The 22,797-nt window shown below is 61.4% G+C and overlaps 3 protein-coding genes across 3 annotated transcripts; all 3 read left to right on the forward strand.

Annotated features, from left to right (window-relative positions):
* Positions 1-506: 506 nt before the first annotated feature.
* LMXM_26_1230 (conserved hypothetical protein) lies at positions 507-9,620 on the forward strand (the record flags this gene model as incomplete). The annotated part of the gene is made up of 1 exon (XM_003876375.1): positions 507-9,620. The coding sequence occupies one exon, from the start codon at positions 507-509 to the stop codon at positions 9,618-9,620; it is 9,114 nt and encodes a 3,037-aa protein (XP_003876424.1).
* A 791-nt stretch (positions 9,621-10,411) lies between these two features.
* On the forward strand, positions 10,412-12,337 carry LMXM_26_1240 (heat shock protein 70-related protein; the record flags this gene model as incomplete). The annotated part of the gene is made up of 1 exon (XM_003876376.1): positions 10,412-12,337. One exon carries the CDS (start codon positions 10,412-10,414, stop codon positions 12,335-12,337), a length of 1,926 nt encoding a protein of 641 aa, XP_003876425.1.
* A 2,347-nt stretch (positions 12,338-14,684) lies between these two features.
* Positions 14,685-16,772, forward strand: LMXM_26_1250 (conserved hypothetical protein; the record flags this gene model as incomplete). Its single annotated transcript, XM_003876377.1, has 1 exon — positions 14,685-16,772. The coding sequence occupies one exon, from the start codon at positions 14,685-14,687 to the stop codon at positions 16,770-16,772; it is 2,088 nt and encodes a 695-aa protein (XP_003876426.1).
* Positions 16,773-22,797: the final 6,025 nt, after the last annotated feature.

Raw genomic sequence — 22,797 nt, forward strand, 5'->3', positions numbered from 1 at the left:
CCCCCCCTCTCTCTGCCTTGCTTTAGTTTCCAGTTTCGGGGCAGTGCAACGCGCCCCCATCCCGAGCTCGCACCCGCACAAGCGCCGCGACCAGACGACCTCTGTCGGCCTCTCTAAGAGGTGGGGCCTATCTGCTCATAGATGTCCATCATAGGCCGAGCAACGCACAGGAAAGAGAGCCCATACACACACACGACTGCGCGCATAGACGCGACGTGCAGGCACTCCTACGCTTCGCTTTATACGGCGTATATCGCCTCCATCACCGCTCATAGATCACGACTGCCTCGTGCTTATCCTCCTCTTTCTCCATGCACTGCGGCCTCTTCCCCCCTCCCCACCCACCCCACACACACATACACAGAAGCTTTTCTCGATCTTCGTCTGCCCCCACTGCACACTGACATCGTTTGCAAGTCGCATCACCTATTCTCTCGTTGATTTTCTATTTATCCGCTGTGGCCTCGACCCACGCCCCTCCCCAACGCGTTCCTTCGCAGCTGGCCATGGCTGACCGCACACAGCCGCTCCCGTCGCACACAAAGGTTCTCGCGGCCGTGAAGCCGAACCTAGAAACGCGCAAGAATCACCAGCTTGGCCTGCATGGGCCGCGACGCAGCAACCGCGACGCGGAAGATCGTCACGGGGAGAACAGAGGTGCGGAAGAGGATGCGCAGACGACTCGCGAGCCGCAGGAGCACTTGCACAGCCACGGTGAAGCACGCGCAGGCGGCAAGCCCCTCTCTTCATCCCCCTCTGCCGCAGCGAGCGCAGGCCTCACCTGCCTCGTCTCCTTCACGGGTTTCCGCGACGAGGATGAGTGGCGAGAGAACGAGGATAAGGGCCATGATGCATACGGCAATCCCCTTGCCCACGCCGCAGGCGGTGATGCGGCACCTTGTGCGGACTCACTCTCTGTGTGCAAACAGCTGGTCTCCGCACTGCCAGGGGCTCGGGTCGAATCGAAGCTGACGAGCTCGACAACCGTCTTGGTGGCACGGCGCGGATTCACAAGGAAGCGGCTGCTCGCCGCTCGCCAAGGAATACCAGTTGTGCTGCCGAAGTGGGTGGCAATGGGATGCCCAGCGCTGCCCGCCAGCGGCGGCGCTTGCGGGACCAGCGCGGCTGCCTCTGCCTCCCTCCATGACCTGTATGCCGTGCCATGGCTGTATGGGTACGCCTTTTCCACCACTGGGCTGTCAAGATCAGAGAAGGCGGCGATAGACAGCGTGTGCACCGCGCACGGGGCAGTTGTTGAGCCCTCTCTCACGTACAAGTGCGACGTGCTGCTAACTAGCACGGAGTGCGTGCAGGCACTTCAGCGACTTCTCCATTCTGACCGAGAAGGTGACGCGGCCCAGAGACGCCTTAACCAGCACCTACGTCACGCAGATGTCCAGCGCACTGACGCGGGTCTGATGGAGAGCTCGGGTGCAGAGATGGCAGCACCTGGCAGTCGTGTCGGTGGGCCCAAGGCAGCGTGGCTGACTGACAAGGTGCGCTTTGCGCTGGAACTCGACGTCCCGGTGGTGGACTACGTCAAGCTGTTCACAATGCTGCGTCTGGACCGTCTGCCGCCTCCGACGTGGACGCCCGGCATAGAAGCGGTGATGCACAAGTCGAGCTCGAAGGCGCGCCGGCCCTGCCACGACGACGTGGAGGACGGCCAACGCCAGTTCGCGGACGCGCTCGACAGCAGAGACTTTGACGCGATTGTTAATGTCTGTCGTGTGGGCGCACCAGCTGGGGGAAGCTCTGAGTGGGCGCGCATCCTCTCCGTCTTTACCGACCGAGGTGACACGTCGACAGCCGGCTGCGGTCTCCAGAGCGACGGAGGCGCGGCAGATGACAGCAAGGAAGACAGAACGCCCCCGGCCCCACTCGACAGCATCGCCCTTCGGGACAACTCCATGCAGTCCTGCTCGTCCTGCACCGACTCGGCGTCGACGGTGTCCGACCTGGATGCGTGGGAGGAGTTGCTGAGCTGCGCGCTGGCGTCCTCTCTTGACGAACAGCGGACTCGACGCGCGGACGCCTACCGAGGTTTTAGCAGCTCAACTGACGTCACCAAGGCGGCCGACCATCTCACGGGTACTACCCCCACGCCGACTACAGCTGCAACTACTACGACCACTGTATCGCCGCCTTTGCAAGCTGTCTTGGAGAGGCTGACAGTGAACACAGCCGATGTAGAGGACCTCGCTAATGCAGACGCGGAGGAGCCGTCGACACTGCAGGTTCTCCTCCCGGACTACTACAGCGCGACCACCGGGTCTGGACCTCTTCCACGGTCCTCATCCCAGGGGCGCCATGCTCGCCAAGAGGTGCTGACGGCGACGGCGGATGCCACGTGGGGCAGCGCTGCCGTAGACCCATCGCCTCGGTGGACAACGAACGCCCTCCTTCACCGTGAGCCCGCGCTACCGCGCCGGTCGAGCCGCACCGACGAGCCGGTCGCATGTGGGCAGCGCGATGAAGCGGAGGCAGCGGCGCTTAGGCAACACACTGCTGTGCCCTACGCCATGCATTGCAGCGCAGAGCGTTTTCCGCCGCAGCTGCCGGCACGGGATGCCGTAGCAATCTCGCGAGAAGCGGCACCGCGGTACGCCGCTGTGATGCGACCTGACGACAGAGTGGCAGCGTTGTCGCAGGCAATAGTGGACAGCGGAGAACTACTAGCCGCCACGCAGGATTTGGTGGAGTCCTGCGTGGCGGTGGGTGGGCTGGAGCTGGCATCCGCGCAGCAGCTCGATGCGTGCGAAACGAGAGCTCGCGGCGCCACCGCAGCACGCCAAGCTTTGCCGCTGCTCGCCATGCATCCGCCGTACCTCACCATATGTGTGCTCGGCTGCACCGAGTTGGAGCTGCGCAAGACAGCGCGATGGTGTGAACAGTGCCGGCTGCTGCGCTCTCCTGTGCCAACATCCGCCACAGATATCGTTCTTCTTGGGAGCCGCTTACTCACCAAGAAGCGGTACACGATGCGCTCCGCCGTCGATTCAGGCGATGACGAGAGAGGCACGAAGGGAGACAAGAAGTGGGGGCAGCCGCGACCCGCACGCCACCGCAGTGCCTTGTCGCCTTCGAGCTTCGGCGCGAATCGTCACCGTTGCGACCACGCTGGCCATGGTGCGGCGTTGACCATACGGTACTGGGAGATGGACGCCTCGGTGGCGCGGGCGCTGGCGGACGTCTGCGGTATTCCGCGGAGCCGTATGGCCCCGCTCAAATGGCTCGAAGACTCGGCGTCAGAGGCGCAGAAGGCCTGCGAAGCGGCGAAGCTCGCGGCAGGATCGGAGGCGGCGCAACGGGGTGTCGCGCATGCGCTGGCTGTTGACAGCGAAGGACGTTACACCGACACGTGTTGGACGGCAGCCACTACACCACCAGAAACGCTCGTTGCGCTACTCGAGGAGCACCTTGCTGCAGCGACAGAGTCCGAGGAGAGTGCAGCGCTCGCACGGCGGCCGCTCTTTCACCCGCTCCCGCCGCTCTCGCCTGATCAACTACCGGACATGGCAGACCTCAAGTACTACATACGGTTGCGGCAGGCACCTGCCACGTGGGCAAGCAACCTCACCCCAATAGCGGGACAGGGGCTCCACGACATCGCAGCAGGAGCTGCATCGGCTGGTTTGGAGTCGCGAGCACAGGTAAAGCGCAGCGAGATGCACCACAGTGCGCACCAGGCTCTAAGCAACTCTGCGAAGCTGCCGGCGTCCAGAAGCGCACCTGTGGAGGAGGACAACTCGCTGGCAGCGACGACATCTCTATCTGCGGCTTCAGTCCAGGCATCGACAGCGTCTCCTGCGCAGCAGCATCGGCACGAGGAGAAGACTAGCCTTAGCGTGGCGGATGCGCAGCATTCCTTCAACGAAGCGTTGGAGACGGCAGGACGTCGGTTCAATCAGCTCATCGCGCTCTTCCGTGTCTCGGGTGACGGCGGCGAGGCACACGGGAGTGCCGGCGCTGCCGAGGTCGACCGTGAAGGACGCGACAGGGCGCTTGCAGCGTGTTATTTCTGCTGCGTCGAAGGCGAGTACACTCGTGTGGACTGGGCTGTGGTGCGTGGCCTCATCCGCTACGGCGGCGGCCGAGTTGAGAAGCGAGCCGCGCACGACTGGCAAACACTTATGCAGCAGCAGCCTTCAGTGGCCGTGACGGCTACAAGCGCTGAGGCGCAGCAGGATCAGCAAGCGCAGTGCTTTGCGCGTGCGCTACGCCGCGGCGTCGCGTATGCGAAGCTCCGGAAAAAGCTGCGTCGTGTGATGGAAAACGTCGAGGCCGCACACCAGACAAGCCGCCAGACTCCTGACGAAATGCCCTCTGGGTGCAACGGCGCCGTGGGCGCGAGCGCCGACGCAGAGCAGGCGAACGCGGCGGAGGTGGCCCGCCTCACGGCAAAGCTACAGCTGATGTCGCCTCTATGCCAGCAGGCGCCGGTGCTGTGTCTGCTTCCGCACAGCTTCCAGCGCGCCCCAGAAGCGTCAGCGTCACCTTGCAAGCGCCTTCACGCTCTTCACCGCCTCCCTGCCGTGACGATGGACTACGTGCTTGCATGCGTCGCCGTCGGCTACTGCCTCAACCCGCACAGCTGCTTCCTATTTGAGATGTCGATCCCCAGCGCGCCGGACATGCGCCTTTTTCACCATCAGCCCGAGCAGCGCGGAGGCCGTAGCGCACCCTCGCAGAAAGCCGCGGCACGGCACACGGGGACTCGGCTACGCCTCGACGTCGCAGGAAGCATCGTGCCCGAAGGCACTGGTGAAGAAGCGGGGCAACGGCAGCGCGCTGGTGCTGTGACCGCTGTCAGCGGCTGTGTTGGCCCAGCGCCGGCGCCGCCTTGCAGGCCAGTGCTTTCAAGCTGGGTGCTGGAACGTCGCTACAGCAAAACGGATTCGGTGGGGGTGTGCATATCGGTCCTATGGAAGCTTCCCACGCCACCGGCTGCGGGGGACCAGAGGTGCTGGTCGCGCATTGACGCAGCCTCTCCGCCGGCGACGACGGCCACCATCGAGCCTCGTCTCACGCCCGATGCATCGCTGTTGCCGCTGCTCCGCGTGCTGCTTCTGGGATTTCGCAACGCGGTCGAGGCCTTGGGCGGCCATGTCGCCGATACCTTCTCGCCGTCGGCTGTGACGCACGTCGTCTCTGTGGACGTAGGCGGCATCCTCTCTGGCACTCTCGGCGACGCGTTCACAAGCGACGTGGTGGGTAAAAGGGATGCCGTGGTCGGCAGCAGTGACGGCGACAGACTCTTTCCGTACTGGCCGATGGAGAGCATCGAGAGCGTTGCGCGCTGCGCCGCGCGCGACGAGGTGTCGTTAGTGGTCCTCGAGTGGTTGGCAGCGTGCGTCGAATGGGGGGCTTTCGTGGATGAAGCGGGGTACGCGCCACCGGCCGACCTGCTCGCGCTTGTGCAGGCGGAGAAGCAGAAAGCACTGTTTGTCTCCGCCCAGGCCGCTCGCACAGCGGTGCACCGACGAGCTGCACAGGCACAAAGGCCGCCGCCGCCGTGGCGAGCGCCGAACCACCGTCGCCCGAGCGAGCACCGGGACCATGTAGCCGCTCCCTCTCCCGCCAATCCAGAACCGTCTGGTGCTCTGACGGCACACGCAACTGACATGGTACCGCACCTTGAGCGGCACCGCAAGCGGATGCGGATCCCACCACTCGGCGCGTCGGAGTCGGGGGCGCCACACACACCGCCGCATCCTGGGCTGCTGGACTACGGCTCACCGCCCGACAGAGGCGATAACGAAACGGAAGCGCACAACGAGTGTCGCACGCCGGTTATGCGGCGCGTCTCCACTGCGACGACGACGTGGTGCGACAGTGGCGTAGAGCCATGCACACCTCCCGTCAGAGACGCACCACCGCCAGGTAACGTCGCGCAACACCGTCAACAGTCTCTGCCGCCACAGCCTCTCTCCTCACCGGTGCCGCCTCCCCCTTGCCCGCAGATGCTGTCCAGCCCCCACTCTGCCTCGCAATCCATGAGCTTTCGTGCTTGCAGTGCCGGCACTCCGTCCGCTGGCGACCATGGCCACCACCGTCAGCATCGCCGTCGCTGCTCATCATCTGCTTCACAACACAACACCCGCTCGCTGCTCGAGCAGCAGGACGCGGAGGCTTACGTGGAGCACCTCGGCAACCTCTTCAACTTCTTCTCTCCAGGATCCACGCCGCTGCCGTCATCGGCGCACCGCTGGCGCGAGCGCTCAATCGCCACGCACGCTGATCCTGACGCCGATACACCGCAGCGGCTGCGCAGTACGTCATCTCCGTCGCAGTGCACGCAGGTGCTCACGCCGTCGAAGACTGAAGCAACGCTGCAGGTGACGGCAGCGGAGACACCGGGTTCCACGGTAGGTGCCAGCCATGTCCTTTCAACGCCACGGCGTCGTACACTGCGTGGCGCTGCTGCTGCCACTGCTGCCTACACCTCATCAGCAACCAAGAACCCAGCTCCTACAAGCCCCGACAAGCAGCGTCGTCGTACAGAAGAACTTGCCATCGACACGAAGAGCTCTGTGGCGGACTTGCAGAGGTGGAGGACACTGACAGGAGTTGTCGATGGCTCCCGTGATGCGGAATCTGCTGCGCCGGGTGCAGGCGCGCCGCCTCCGCCGCGGTCCACCCTACCGAACTTGCTAGGCGGAAGCACCGAGCTGAGCCGTGGCGGCACCGTGGAAGCAAAGGCCGATGACGTCAGCAGCGCCACGGCCATCAGCTGTGAAGAAGCCGATGCCAAGCAGCGACAGCCGCAGGGCGGTGACTGCACGGGGAGTGTGTGGAGCGCCCAAACACCGGACGAGCTCGCCGAAGGGAGGGGGCCGAAGTCGATTGGAATGGTCGCTGGGACTGCGCAGCAGCACAAAGCTGAAAAACGTAGCCGGGCAGCTGGAGGGCAGCAGGGCGCCAGCCACGCGCGCGTCCAGGTGGAGCTGGAGGAGCCACGTCACAGTGGGTCTTCGACCTTCTCATGGATGCATGATGTTATTCCTGACTCGCAACAGCAGCGGCAGGATATCGCGGTGGTGGCGTGCGCAGACGCGGAGCTCATGAACGGCGATGTGCTGGTGCCCACCACCTTTATCGAGGCAACAGCTGAGGCGTACGGGCAGACTGCTGCTGGCTCAGGCCCTTGCAAGGACGCCGCCACCCCTCTGCTGGCCGGCGATTGCGAAGAGGCGGAGCATGAAGACGACACTAAAGGCGTGTCTCCTGCGCCAGACGTGATTGACACAGCCCCTCCCCCACCCGTTCCCAGGCCAACCACGTCCACAGGGACGACAACATCGTTGGAGCACAAGGCTGTGCGCCATCGTCTTGGGTCGTGTAGCGCGCCACGACGGCCCTCCTCGCCACCCTATCAGTCGCCGCCGTCGACAACGATGGTGGGAGATGTCTATGGAGGAGCGAACGTGGCCGAGGAGGAACCGCGATCCAAAGCGCAATGTGCACACACGGACAGCAATGCACAGGGACTTTCTCCGTGGTCCCGACACCGGCCACTGAGCCTGTCACGTCGTCCCTCGCCTTTACCTGCGCCGGCAACGTCACCGTCGCACACCGAGCCGGCTGCCCTCGGCGCCGGTACCGCGGCCGCTATTGGCCCCCGAGCAACGCTGGCGACATCGTGCACATGGGAGTGCCTGCGCATCTATGTGTTGCATGACTTGCCGCACCGAGAAGCGCGCATGCGCCGATGCGAAGAGGCTCTCGAAGCCCTGATGCGTCGCCGCGACGGGGTGGAGCCGAGACCGCACATCGGCGTAGGGCTGCGCACCGCAGAACCGCCTGTGAAAGCGGGCGACCACTGCAGCAGCGTTGATGTCGCCCCCGACCCTTCTCTACCCCTCTGGGGCCCGCGGCCTGCACCGCCTCTCCGCTTCGTGGCTCGCTGCGAGGACGCCGATGTGCTGGTGACGCACCAAATGAGCCTCCGTGAAAGTGTCCTTGTGGCGGTGGCGGCTGGGTGCTGGGTGGTGCGGCCGGGGTTCCTGGAGTGCGTCGTCGCTGTCCTCGACGGTGCCTGCTGCTGGAGCGACAAGAGTAGTACCACCAGTTTAATGAGGAATCCATGGCCCACGCTGCAGCTGCAGCCGCAGCGGCACCAGGCCCTAGCCACGGCTGCAGCGGCGCCGATGAAGGTGTCTGCATTCTGCGTGGCGCGCCTGCGCAAGGCCTTGCCTACATACGAGTGGACTGTGGAGGTGCTGCCACGTGCACCGGCGTCGGGGTGCCTGTCGGAAAGCGGCAGCATGCTCCCGCTGCAGCGGGCGCTGGTGCAGCAGTGCCGTCGGCAGCGCCAGATGCGGGAGCAGGCAGCAGGCGGCAGCGTCGAGAGTGGGGATGCGGGACAGCCGTTCGCCGATAGCCCATCACGTCAGCGCCTCTTCGAGGGTAGCAGCTTTGTTCTCTTGTCCTCTCTTCATGCAGTGAATGTGTTTCCGGCGCGCGGGACGCGAACAGCCAAGGCGGGCGTGACGGATGCAGAGAGCTGCGACACATCATCGCGGGTGCGCGCCATCGAGCGCATCTTGGAGGCCGGGGGCGGATGCCTTTGCTGCAGTGTGCAGGTTGGCTGTCCAGCAGCAGACAAGGGGGAGAAGACGAGTCGAATCACCGCCATCACCGTCACATCCCCGCACGTTGTGCCTGCCGCGCAACAGCTACTGCAGTGCTGTGTATGTGCGCCATCACGGCGCGGGCAGGGTCATGGGCCACTGCGGCGCGGCCTCGCCAACACGGCCGCACCGGTGGTGATGGACGCGGCGCTCTACCATGACCTCCTGTGGCTTGTTTGCTACCAGGTACGCCGGAAGCCTTCTGAGACGCTGTACGTGTTGCTCGATGGACACCTCCTCGGCACTAATGCAGACGACTATCACGCCAGTACCGCCGTGTACATGTCACTGGCGCCACACACGGCTGTTACCGCTGGTGCTGCCGCTGCCGCCGGTCGCAGTGGCGAAGAGGCGGACAACGCACACCTGCCGACCACGTCGCCCCTCTCCGAGCACGATCGTATTTCGAAGAAGGGGCGCACAGAGGATGTGGAGGCGCACGATAGTACCCAGCCAACCGCGGAACCGGCATCGGAGGCGGCGACCGTCGCAGCCGGTGCGTCTGCTTTCCCCAACACCTGCACGGTGGCGGCGTGGATCTCTAGCTGGCTGCACCCCTCCTCGAACGACGGCAGTCTCTCAAAAGCGGGCGATGGGCCACCGCCGTGTCGCCGTGGCTATGCGCCAGCTGCTGCGCACGCGATGCGACGTCATCTTTGTGCTTGCTGCGCGGCGGTGAGCGCGGTTGACGACGATGTGCGCGTGCCAGGCAGCGCCAGCGCGTCATATAACGTGGCGGATGTTCCGTTTCCTGTACCCACCGTTCAAGAAGTGCAGCAGGCTTGCGCCGATGTGGGTGGTGGCGCGAAGGCCGGGTCTACGATCCCTGCAAGCCGTGTAACTGTCCGTCGTATAGAGTTCCGAAGCACGGGCTGGGTCGGTGCGTGCGTAGCCGCGGGTAGCGCTGCTGTGATGGCCGCCGCCGCTGACGGTTGGATGAGGGAGTGCGAAGCGCACACCCTCTGGGGAACCCTTTTCCTGGAGTAATGTTACTGCGAGAACTGCGGCGCGGCGCGCGCACCTCCCACATTTATCTTTTCGTGGCAGTGCCGTTTTCGCAAGAGCCTCAATGTGAGAGCACCACATACTCGCAGCATCCCTTCCCTCTTCCCGCGTCGAGGATCCGTTTGCCTGGCTCTCGGAGTGTTTGGGACGTGGGGCAATCTGCGCACCTGCACCGCCTGTGATGGCGGCGACGGATCAATGAAACCCCGCACACGCTCGCTCTCTGGCACTTTCTGTCATCCTTTCGCTTCTTGCGAGCCGCAAACGCCATGTGCCAGTGGGCTGAGCGCTGCCACCGTTGTGTCTCCACACGCTCCCTCCTGCCTCTTGTCGCACAACGACGATGACCTTCCATCGCCCTTCTCTTCCCTCGCACACCCCCACCCCACCCCACCATCCCCTTCGCTGTGTCCACGCCAGCACACGCACATCTATCCCTTCCTAGCATCAGCACCGCCTCGCTTTTGTTTTCGTTTTTTTTCCGTGAAAGACCCCTCCCCCCCTCCCCTTCTCTGCCTGTCTTCCTCCCTCTCGGAACGCGGTGGAGTTGCAGCCAAGGGTATTCGTGGTCAGCAGTGCACGCGCACGCACGTTGCCTTCGCATACGGGAGATACAAGGCTACCCGGCACGCACGGAGAGCTGTGCAGCTGACGTTCGGCGCCCCCTATCACACGCATTTTTAGATCCGGCCCTCCTCACCCGTTGTTTGCTTGCTCGTTGCCGTCGTTGTTCTCTCTCCACCAGTGTGCTGCGGATACCGTGCGCGCCCATCATGTCGTCTACCAACGCCATCGGCATTGACCTGGGCACGACGTACTCGTGCGTCGGCGTCTTCAAGAACGACCAGGTGGAAATCATCGCGAACGACCAGGGTAACCGCACGACACCGTCGTACGTTGCCTTCACCGAGGCAGAGCGCCTGATCGGCGATGCCGCGAAGAACCAGGTGGCCATGAACCCGAGCAACACCGTGTTTGACGCGAAGCGCATGATCGGCCGCAAGTTCGACGATCCTGACCTTCAGTCGGACATGAAGCACTGGCCCTTCAAGGTGACCGTCAAGGATGGCAAGCCGGTCATCAACGTCGAGTACCAGGGTCAGTCCAAGACCTTCTTCCCAGAGGAGATCTCGGCTATGGTGCTGCAGAAGATGAAGGAGACGGCGGAGGCCTACCTCGGCACGACCGTCAAGGACGCCGTCGTCACCGTCCCGGCGTACTTCAACGACTCGCAGCGCCAGGCGACGAAAGACGCCGGCTCCATCGCTGGCCTCAACGTGCTGCGCATCATCAACGAGCCGACCGCCGCTGCTATCGCGTACGGCATGGACCGCAAAGCAGAGAAGGGAGAGAAGAACGTGCTCATCTTCGACCTTGGCGGCGGCACGTTCGATGTGACGCTGCTGACGATCGAGTCCGGCGTGTTCGAGGTGAAGGCGACCGCGGGTGACACGCACCTTGGCGGCGAGGACTTTGACAACCGCCTCGTCGACTACTTCGCCACTGAGCTCAAGATGCGCTGCGGCAAGGACTGCCGTGGCAACGCCCGCGCCACGCGCCGCCTGCGCACGGCGTGCGAGCGCGTGAAGCGCACGCTGTCCAGCTCCACGACGGCAAACATCGAGATTGACGCGCTGTACGAGGGCAACGACTTCTTCTCGAAGATCACGCGCGCGCGCTTCGAGGAGATGTGCCGCGATCAGTTTGAGAAGTGCCTGGAGCCGGTGAAGAAGGTGCTGGCAGATGCGGATATGAAACCGCAGGACGTGGACGACGTCGTCCTCGTCGGTGGATCGACCCGAATCCCAAAGATCCAGCAGATTGTCTCACAGTTCTTCGGCGGCAAGGAGCTGAACCGCTCCATCAACCCCGATGAGGCTGTTGCGTACGGCGCAGCGGTGCAGGCGCACATTCTCGCCGGCGGTCATTCCTCCAAGACGGACGGGCTGCTGCTGCTCGACGTGACGCCGCTCTCGCTCGGTGTAGAGACAGCCGGCGGTGTCATGTCCGTGCTCATCCCGCGCAACTCGACGATGCCAGTGCAAAAGACGCAGACGTACTCGAACAACGCCGATAATCAGCGTAACGTGGTGATCAAGGTGTACGAAGGCGAGCGTCCGCTGGTCTCGCAGTGCCAGTGCCTCGGCACCTTCACGCTGACCGACATCCCACCCATGCCGCGCGGCAAGGCGCGCATCAACGTCACCTTCGACGTGAACACGGACGGCATCCTCATCGTGAGCGCCGTCGAGGAGTCGGGGGGCCGAAAGGAGGCCATCACGATCCAGAACGACACGGGCCGTCTGAGCAAGGAGCAGATCGAGCGCATGGTGCGGGAGGCCGAGAAGTTTGCCGAGGAGGACAGGATGAACAGCGAGCGCGTCGAGGCCCGTAACATGCTGGAAAACTACACCTTCTCCATGCGCGCCACCCTGGATGACCCGGATGTGCAGAATGGAATCACGCACGAGGACCGCCAGAAGATCCAGACCGCCGTCAACGCTGCCTCCAGCTGGCTCGAGAGCAACCGGGAAGCGACCAAGGAGGCGTACATGGAGCAGACGAAGCTGATCGAGGGCATCGCGCACCCGATCTTGTCGGAGTTCTACAAAAAGCGTGTCATGGAGGCTCCACCAAGCGCCGGCCCGAAGGACGGTGCCGACACAGATGAGGTGCCCCACGCCGAAGACGTTGACTAAGGTGGCTAGATAGCACTGCACACGGCTGGGTCGAACGGAGAGAGGGCAGAGCGAAGTGAATCGAGGAGAGGTTTGGGTTGGGTCCATGTGTGTGTGTGAGAGAGAGCTCTGTCGGTGAGCGCCCCCCTCTCCTCCTTTCCCGATATCCCTTCCGCTCTCCCTATCACCTCTGCACCTCCATCGCGGCACGTGCCCTCTTATTCTATTAAAGTTCACCCTTCACTCTCCGCCCACCGTGATACAACACACACACGGGTATGGTACCACGTGCGTGTGCGTGGGTGTGCGTGTGTGTGTCACGGTGCATGTTTTAATATGTTGTTGCTTTTCGCTCGTTGCTGTTTTCTGTCCGTCTGGCTGTCCCACCCACCCACCCACCCATGACCACCACCACCCCTCCCCCATACGCACAACGCACATCCTATATCTTCGCGACGGTGCTGTGCGTGAAGTCATGATGCGCTGCGCGTCTGTCGGCTGTGTGGACAACTCGGGAAAGCGAGCAATGTTCGAGTCGTCGCTGCTCGCCCATCATCATCCTCCTCTCCTTTTTCCACGTCTCCGCCAGCCGAGGACAAGCGACGATGGTGTGCAGGGTAAGCGAGAGCAGAAATGAAAAACAGTGAAGCAAGGAAAAGTGGTCATCGCAAGGTCGTCGGGCGATTTGTTTGTAACGCTGACGCTGGTGACGGCCTCGAACACGGCCACGGTGTGTGTGTGTGCCTCGAAAGGCCTGCATGTATGTAGTTGCAGTTGTGGTCTTCCTCTGATGGGGGAAGGAAGGGGGGCTTCACCGATGGTTGCTCGTGCCGCTCTGACACCACCGACGGCATCGTAAGTGTTCCTATAGAGAGACCGAGAGTAGTGCTGGGAGGCGGATACACGTGGAAAATAGAGAAAAGATGCTGCGAAACGAGAAAAGTACGGGCGCGGGCACCGTGAATACCGGCGCACGCGCCAGGTTTCAGAGGTGATACGGAGGGGGGGGACGATACCGTCAAGGGCGAAGGGCAGAGCCCCTTGAGAGAGAAAGTGAGTCGAGTTCGTCGTTCCGTCTTCCTCCCCCGCACGCACGCCTCCTCCCCTCACCTTCAGCGATGGTCATTATCGAAGAGCAGCCTCCAGTGCGCCTCCTCTCTAGTAGCTGACGAATGCGCCGACTCGCGGGTCTGGACTCCGGCGTCCTAGCTGAGCGTTGAGAGGGGAAGGAAAACGGCAGCTTTGCGTCCCCTCCCTCTCCCCCTTGATACACACAAACACGCTTGGACGTCCCCCGTTTCCAGTGGCAGTGCCGTCCAGTTGTAGCCGATCTCCGGGACATGCATCGCGAAGTGATGAAGGTCATCACCCCTCCACTGTCGCTCCTCTTTCCCACCCCCACCAACTCCCTCTCGCTTTGCCTTCAGCTGTTGTTATTTTTCCGGCTCTCCGCACGTATGTCCCTGCTCGCAACCGCACGCGCCAACGCTTATGTGTACGTCGATGGCGGGGTGGCTGCATTCTATGGCTCACATCACCTCCGCCCTCCCCCTTTCACACTGTCCTACCCTTCCCCACCCTTATCCCTCCCAGGCCGTGCAAGCCTAACGGTCTACCTTCACTTGTCTCTCCCTCGCCCCCCCCTTCGTCCTTTACGTTCGATGCGCGAGCGCGGGGCTCACTGTGCATCGCATCGTTGCATTGCTCGCATCGTTTTGCGCTCCTCACGCCCGGCAACATGGCGACCATTGTGGGCCCCAGCAAGACACACACACACGCGCAGCACCACTCCCCTCCGCGCGCCGCGCGCGTAAGTGCGCACTGCCCAGCACACCCTTGTGCGAGTCAACTGCTTCGCTACTAAAGAGTACCAGACAAAAATGAATTTTTTCGCAGACATGGGGCAAGTACCGCTCATTCTAGGCGCGTCGGCTCTGTGCCGATGTCTCCGTGCTCCGTCGGCTCTGCATCGATGTTGGTGTCTGTGTGTCGTCACCCGCACGTGCGTATGGTGCTGGCATCTCGCTCTTCCTACCTCGCTTTCTCTGCCGGTGCTCCTTTCTCTCTCTGCGCTCGATGTCTTCCCGATCACTCACCCCCTCCCCACGCCCTTCCTCCTGCAGCACCGCAGTCAAGTCTGGGAGTGCTTGCGTGTCACTGAAATCACGGCTGCACCTCTCGCCTCCACTTTTCTTGGAAGTTCTCCTTCGCTCATCTCTCTGCCCTCTCCCTCTTCGTGTTCCTTCACGGGAGAGAGGGGGAGAGGCGGGCATCGCCAGCAGCTGTTCTGCAGCGCCACAATCACCTTTATACACACGCACACACACGAAACAACGACAGAGACAGCTCCGCACGCGAATCAAGAGCCATGCAGGTCTCTCTTCACAACACGGTAAAGACGTACAACCTCACGGCTGGCAAGTCGCTGCCGGAGTGGCTCAGTGAGCGTCACAAGAACAAGCGGGCGTCGGCCGGGCAGGAGAACCGCGTGGAGCTGCTGCACGACCTCGAGTTCCCGCACTGCGCGCGCTGCATCTTCCGGTGCGCCAATGGAACGCATCTCTTCGCCGCCGGTGACTACCCGTACCGGCTCAAGTGTTTCGACGTGAATGACCTTAGCATGAAGTTCAGCTTCAACGCGGACATGAACATTCTCTCTGGTGTGTGCCTCTCACCGGACTACCGAAAGTTTGCACTGCGCGGAGAAGGGCGGCAGATCACCATTCACCACAGCTCAGCGATCGTAGACAGGGTTCGCGTGCCACATCTCCAGCGCTCCCTCGCGTACAACCAGTTCCAGGCAGATCTCTTGTCTGCTGGCGTCTCACCGGAGGTCTACCGTATCAACCTTGAAACCGGCGCATTTGTGGAGAGCTATCAGACGAGCAGCGCAGACGGCGTGAATCATGTGGAGGTGTTCGGGCGGCACGGCCCGGTGAGCGGTGTTGTGCTGACGGCTGGATGCGACGGCGCGATCGAGGCCTGGGATAGTCGTGTCGGCGCGGCTGTGGCTCGCGTGCAGGTGGCCGGAAGCGGCAGCAGCTCCGGCATCGATGAGGAGTGCGAGGTTCGGCACATCGCCACGGAAGAAAGCGGCGGCCTCCTCTTCACCTGCGGCCTTGAGAGCGGCGAGATACTGCTGTACGATGTCCGCCTGCAGAAGCCGCTTCTCGTGAAGGACCACATGAACAGTCTGCCCATTGTGAAGACATACTTCTTCAATGGCAAGAGCACCGCCACTGGCGAGGCCAGCTTCGTCCTCTCAGCTGACACGCGCTCGCTGAAGGTGTGGAACAAGCACGACGGCAGCAACTTCACGACAATCGACGCCCCGGCGGACATCACGGACTTCACCCTCTTCAAGAGTCAGCACAACATGGTGGCGCCGTACGAGAGCGACGACAGCGGTGTGGTCGCTATCTGCTGCGACGTGCCGCGGGTGCAGGTGCACTTTGTCCCGCAACTCGGCGCCGCCCCGCGCTGGGCCTCCTTCCTGGAAGTGATGACGGAGGAGCTGGGGGAGAAGGAGACGACGACGGTGTACGACGACTTCACGTTCATTTCTAAGGAGGAGATGGACACGCTGGGCATCGCCGCCGAGGACCTTGCAGGTGGCAAGGTGCGTCCTGTCATGCACGGTGCCTTTATCGAGAACGGCCTGTACCGCGAGCTGCGCGCCGTGGTGGACCCCACCGCCTTCAACAACTATGTCGCCTCAAAGGCGAAGGAGCGGCAGTCAAAGCGGTGGTCGGACCGCATTAGCCGCTTCCACCGAACCACGGAGAACGACGAGGACGCGCAGGCTGGCGGTGGTGCCGCAGCGGGAGCGAAGCGCAACTCCGCACTGGCGACGGCGAAGGCGGATCCGCGATTTGCGCGCGCCTTTGACCGCGCAGCGGGCGGCGCTGCCTCCTCCTTCGCGCTTGACCGGCGCAATCCCGAGTATGCGAAGCTGCTCCAGACGATCGACGAGCGGCGCGCCAAAGCCTCCGCACGTCGGGAGCGCTACGAGGAGGAGATGTTCTCCGTCGTCCCCGACGTCGGCGGGGAGGTCGATGCAGACAGCTATGAGAACGGCGGTGATCGCGCTGCGCTCCGAGCTGTTCAGCGAGAAAGCGGTAAGAGCAGCACCACGGCTGCTGCTGCAGAAATGGATGAGGACGAGGACGCACGCCACCATCTGCGTGGAGTGCAGAGCAGTGGCCGAGCGAAGCGCCGCGCTCCGCCGCAGCAGAAGGCAGTCGTCAGTGCGAAGACGTCCGAGCGGGACTCTGCAAAGTTCGCCAAAGGCGCCGGCGCTTCAGCGGGGAAGCAGGTGACGATGTTCGAGACGTCAGGGAAGAACACCGACGTTTTCCTGCGCAACGACAAGCAGGTGCACGCCATTCGAAAGAAGTCCCGCGCTGAGAAGCTGACCCTTGGCGAGCGTCTGAAGCTGGCTGCCTCAGCGAGGTAGTGTCCCTTCGGGAGGTTTGTGTGCGTGTGTGTGGGTGTGGGTGTGGGTGTGTCTTCACGCATGCCTGTACGGGGTACAGGTGGTGTGCCGCCGGTGTGGCGCTATGTTCTCCAGTGTTCGTTTTGCTGTTTGCCTCGACTGCGTCTAACTAACCGATCGCTTAATCTAGTGCATCACTGTCCATTCCTTCCCGTCCCTCGCTCGCTCTCTCTTCGTGCGTCGTCATGGCAAGCGAGGTCGGGAGGACGGGGGGAGAGAAGTACCCAGAATGAGTAGCGAGTGTCGACGGATGCAGTGTTTGTTCTTGTGTACGTGTGTGTGGGTGGGTCGGCACGGCCTGTAATCGTTAAGCTCTACCGATGCGAACAGAACCCCCACACAGAACACGGGATGAGAGAGGAACGCATCCCAAAAGCCTTCGCGCTTTTTCTTTCTTGTTCCCCCCCCCCGTGCTTTCAAATTGCGCAAAGCCCGCCGGGGCAGGCTGACCCTCCTCCCGAAGACGACGACTGGATCTCCCCCGCATGCGCTGAAGGTCATCTTCAGCTTCTACCAGAGATGGAGGCGGTGAGCAGAAGATGGTCGAGCCTCACGCACAGCAAGTACTGAGCTTAATGAGCGTATGTCTGTGGGGGGAGGGGAGGGGGGCGTTTGCTTCCGCCTGCCATGGTGGTGGCGAGGTAAAGTGAGGAGGGAGGGCATAAGGGGATGTGTGCCAGCCACTCGCGGCAAAGTTCCCCATCCTCCCTCCCCCCTTCTCCAGCCGAGGCAAACACAGTGCCGCTGCGGTGCGCGCATGAGGAAATCACTTGCTCTCTTTCTCTCTCGCCCTCTGACTCTCTCCCTCATCGATTTCGTTGCCGCCCCCCTCCCCCACCCACAAACACACACACACGCACACGCACATACATACGTACGCACGCGTGCGTGTACGTTAGTCTCATAGGAGCCAAAAGATACACAGAAACGCAGCACGGGAGCGTCACACACGGCCTCAGGAGCGAAGCGCATTGCTTACCCGCACCGCACACACCCTCCTTGTTCCCCTCTTCTGCCCGCTGCGAGCGAAGAGCGAACCAGAAAGCGCAAAAGTGGGATACGAGGCCGGCACACACGCACGCTCGCAGCACCGGATACGGCGCCGACTCTCGATTGACACGCACGGTGCATGCGCACACAGCTGCCCTTTCTCGCTCGCTATCTCTCCAACTCCAACTCAGCCTCTAACAGCGAAAAAAAAAACAAAGAAGGTTCAACAGCGCACTCTTTCTGTGCATATCTCTACCCCTCCCCCTACCCCCTCCCGACGCAGCACCGACACCCGAGACGCGTGTACTGCTGCTGACCAGCTACGCTATTTCTTCACTTGCCCGTTGAGCATCTCATTCTGGGCCCCTCCCCCACCCCCATCCCAGCCCATCCGTGCACGACACGCACAAAACGGGCACATGCGCCCGCACATCACCATCATCATACTCGCATTCACATATATATAAATATTCGCGATCACAGAGCTCAACTCGAAGCCCCTTCTCTTGTGTGTCTGTGCGTGCCTGTGTATGCGTATGTGTGTGGGTGTGTGTGTGTGTTGGAGCTCAATACAACCAAATAGAGTGCCTTTACCTGTTGCCACCACCACCAACTCTTCTTCCCTTCACCCATTCATTTCTCCCTCACCCCCTCTTTGCCTTTGTTTTCATTTTCACCCGTTGCCCGTGGGACGCCTCTTTGATTTCTCCTGTGCCTTGCTTTGCCTCGTCCTCGCCGCATCTCCTTCCCACGACACATCGACACGCACGCACGCACGCACGCACGCCCGGGCGTCGAATCTCTCCCCATCTCCCGTTTGAACGCTTTCACCTTGTTTGGTTCCTTCTCTCGCCTCGACCTCTCTGCCGTGTGCGTGCGTGCGTGCGTGCGTTTCTTTTTGTTTTTTTTTTCCTGGTGTGTACTCCAGCTGTGCTGATCATCTTTCTGTATCCTGTGTACCTCTCTCTCTCTCTCCCTCTCTCTCCCCCTCCCCCTCCTCTTCCTCTCACGCGCGCTCAGTTCAAGCCCTCCACCGCGTCTGCCGCACACCCGTGCCGTCGACGGTGACGTGTACCAAAGCAACGACAAAGTTTCTCGCAGCGGACGTCGCAGCAACAACAAGAAAGAGAAGGCAACGAAGAGAACCGTAAACAAGCACACCCAACGGAAGCCGTCGGCACATCGCCCTCTTCTCCGACCTGCCGACCTGCCGACCTGCCCTTCCACCTCCTCCACCGCCTCTCTGCCTACGTATTGCGGGGATCTTTCTCTTTTGCTCCTCCATTTGTTTGCCCCCCCCCGCCCGCCCGCACGCACGCTGTTGCTGCTGCTTATTGCTTTTCATCCCTTTTCTGCCGTCGTGTGCGCCTCCCCCCGCCCGTCCGCTAGTCCGCTCGTCCGCTCGTCCGCCCTCCCGGGCGGCCCCGCCACCACCCCTTTTCTCTCTATACATACATACAGCCTTCGCTTACTCTTACAAATTCAGCGTTGTCTTCGTTGTCCAGCTGCGCTTTCCTCTGCCGTCGTGCCGGTGTGTGTGGGTGTGTGTGGCCATCTTTCAGCTGACTTTTAGGCAGTTATTACTGGCTAGCTTATGTTGCGCCGTGGTTGATTGATTGTGTGTGTGTGTGTCTTGGAGTGCTTGGTGTACCCATAGAGGCCTACAGATCCCGTTGTCGCTGCTGCCGCTGCTGCTGCTCCCTCCCTCTCTCTCTCCTCCTTTTCCTTACTTTATATTTGCCCTGCATAGGTTCCTCTGAGTCCCACTGCGCGTACGAACTCGTTACAAGTACTCCGTCTTGCTGCTTCTTCCTCTCCCCCCCCCCCGCCCCTCTCCCTTAAGTATCAGTGCCGCAAGTGCGTTGATCTGCTTGCGTGTCATTCCTCTTGCTCCCCTTCTCCGTCCCTCTGCCTCTGTCTCGTCACTTTTCTGTACTTTTCATTTTCGCACGTTTTCTTTCGTTCGTTTTTTTGTTTTGTTTTTGGTGAGGTGAGTGGAGTGGAGGAGAGGCGTGGAGTGGAGGGGCTTCTCTCTCCCTCTCTCTGTACTGCTGCTGCTGCTGCTGCTCTTCGTGAAAGAATTTGTTTCCGTCTCCCTCCCTCTCTCCCCCCTGCCTCCCCACCTCTCTCTGCTTGTGGACCTCCTTTTCCCTCTCCCTCCTCCTCCTCCTCCTCCTCCTCTCACCCATCCCCTTCTCTCCCTCGTCATCATTCTTCGAAGACACGGGGGAAAAAAAAGACGGAGAAGGTTTCTGTTGCGGCTTCAACCACCCGCGATCATCCTCCTCCTCTGCATGGGTTGGTCCGTGCGTGCGTGTCGCAGCGCTATATGTACGTCAGCAAGGTGTTTCTCCTTTGTTTTCCTTAGCGTCCGTGTGTGCGCGTAGTTCTCTGCATGACTCTTCCTACATATATATATATATATATGTATACATACATGTTCTGGGTGTGTCTGTCTGTCTGTTCATCTTGTCGTTGGCTTTCTTCTGCTTCGTCTTGTCTTTCCTTCGATGGATACCCCCCCCCCACTACCGCACTCTCACTTTCAACATTTTGAGTTCTGTTTTCTTGAGTCGTTTTCGCGAGATCACCTGCCCCCCTTCCCCTTCGCTGATCAGTTGTATGCCTTCGTCGTCATCTCGATCATTCGCCCTCCCTTTCCCCCGTTCTCTTCCTTTCTCTGTCGTCTCCTGCCTGACCACCACCATCACCCCCTTGCCAGCGGTCACATAGCGTTTTCTGTTGTTGTTTTACGTGCGTTGACTCCTGCTGCAGCTCGTGCTGGTGCTTGTCTTTAAAGCGCCCTTCTCGCCGCTACCAATCTCTTCTCGTGCCGCGCACAGCTCGGTTGACCCCCTCCCTTCCCTTCTTGTTGTTGTCTGCCTTGCGCGCGCGCGTCTGTGTACGACGGGAGCTGTGTCTGCTGTGTGTGTGTGTGTGTGTGTATCTTCTGTGCTTTAGAGCCTCGCGTGTATTGTCTGAGCGGATCAAGGTCCCCTTGTCCCTCTCCCGCCATACATACATACATACCGCCCTCCTCCTCCTCGTCTTTTCCTCCAAAGTGCCTCTCCGTGCATCTGCCGTTGATCTATATATAAGTAAATATATATATATACATATCTCAGTCCGTCAGTCCTCCTTACCGAGAGCCACCCGTGTGTACGTCTTACCTTTTTCCTCTATGTATCTTCTCCAGATTTTTTTTAAATTTAATCGTACCCGCGTCCCCCTCCCTCCCTCCCTCCTTCCCTTTCTTCTTCTGGCTCACACTGCCCACCCACCCTTCCGCTCTCCGTCTCTTGCGCTCGCCGCCATAGCAGACGTGACACAGCAGGGAGAAGCTGTGTGTCTGCCCGCCTGCGTGCGCGCGTCTCTCTCTCTCGCCGTCTCACTGGGCGTGCAGAAGAAGGCATCCATTCTTTCCTTTGGTTTTCCCGAATTTTCTCGTTTTTTGTGTTCGCGTCGTGCGCCCCCATCTCATCCCACAGGTCCGCCGCGCTTGCCTGATCGACGTCCTCCGCCCTCCTCCCTCCCCGCCGCCCTTCTCTCGGAGCGTGTGTCTGTCGAGGTGGCAGTGCGGTGTGTCGTCGAGTGTGGCTGTCTTCCTTTTTCGCTAATTCATACTTTTCCCCTTCTTGCGCCTTTGTCGGCTCCCCACCTCTTTGTGTGTGTGTGTGTGCTTCCTCTGCAGTCACACGCTCGCCTGTGTACTGAAGCTGCCGAAGGTGGGGACCTTTGTTGTTGGTGCAGCACCTGCCTCGTGCTGAACGTGTTCCGAGAGCGCGTATCGCTCTCCCGTCGTGTCCTCTTTCCCTTTCCGTTGGCGCGCGAATCTCGCACACGTCGCCACGGAAAGGCCCCCCCCCACACACACACATACCGGCACACGCACAGCCACAGGTGGTACGCACACGGTCCTTTCGGTGGCTCATAGCCGATCGACATTTTTCTTTCGCTCCATTTCTCCGCTTCCCTCGTGGTTGTGGGCGTTGACTTTGTGCCTGTCGCTCAGCACGACTATCAGTGCTGCCCCTCGCCTCCTACTAATTTCTTTCCCTCTCCCATACACGCAAGCACCACCAGCCACCTCTTGTCGGTGCGGGCTTCTCTCTCTCTGTGAAAGAGCCGACCCTGTGTCTATTCTCTAAGAAAGCGAAGGGGACATCCTTGCTCCCCTTCACTGAGTTTGTACGTGGCGAGAGAGGAGGAAAAGGAGGAGGAGGAGAGAGGTAGGGTGACGACGACGACGCGTGAGACGATCGCTTGTCTACTGCTTCTTCCCCTGTTTCTTGTCTTCTGATCACTGTTGCTGCTGCTGCTGCTACTACTTTGCCGCCTTGTGAGAAGGCGAGTACGGTTGACAGCAACTGCGGGTCGCCGTCTACGATCCCTCCCTTCGTTTTACATTCGTTGTTTCCATTCGTAGGTGGCCGTGTGCTTCTTCCTCCATCCCTACCCCCCTCCTCCTCCTACTCCTCCCCTACTGTACCACCCTCCCCCCTCCTCCCCCCCCATCGCTTAGTACAGCTCAGGGAGCTATCGACCAGTCTCGTGTGAGTGTTTAGACCCCCTCCCCACCGGCTCTTTTTCTCAAGTACCTCTGTGTGTGTGTGTCCGTGCGCGTATATCTCCCCCTTTCCTCCCTCCCCGGTGGCGGTGTTGACGCACCCCCTCCCCTCTCTCTTTGTGCGCGTGCTTCGGCTGTCTCCTGGCATCTGCTTTTCTCTTTTTTTCCTTGTCCCTCACCCTCTCGCTCGCTCTGCCCTTCGCTGGCAGTCATCGGCAACTCACCGGTGCCGCTCATCGCCTGGTCGTGATACACACAGGGACTCACGTGCCGCACACACGCACACATGTTACATCCGCGTCTTTGGCGCGACGATCATTCGACCGCGAGTTGCACGGCGTGTGAGGCCATTTTCTCGCTCTTTCGCTGCCGCCGTCATCACTGCCGCCACTGCGGCGGCGTCTTCTGCGATGCGTGCACGGAGAAGCG

The sequence above is a fragment of the Leishmania mexicana genome, chromosome 26 (assembly GCF_000234665.1).
Source record: "Leishmania mexicana MHOM/GT/2001/U1103 complete genome, chromosome 26".
Lineage (NCBI taxonomy): Eukaryota > Euglenozoa > Kinetoplastea > Trypanosomatida > Trypanosomatidae > Leishmania > Leishmania mexicana.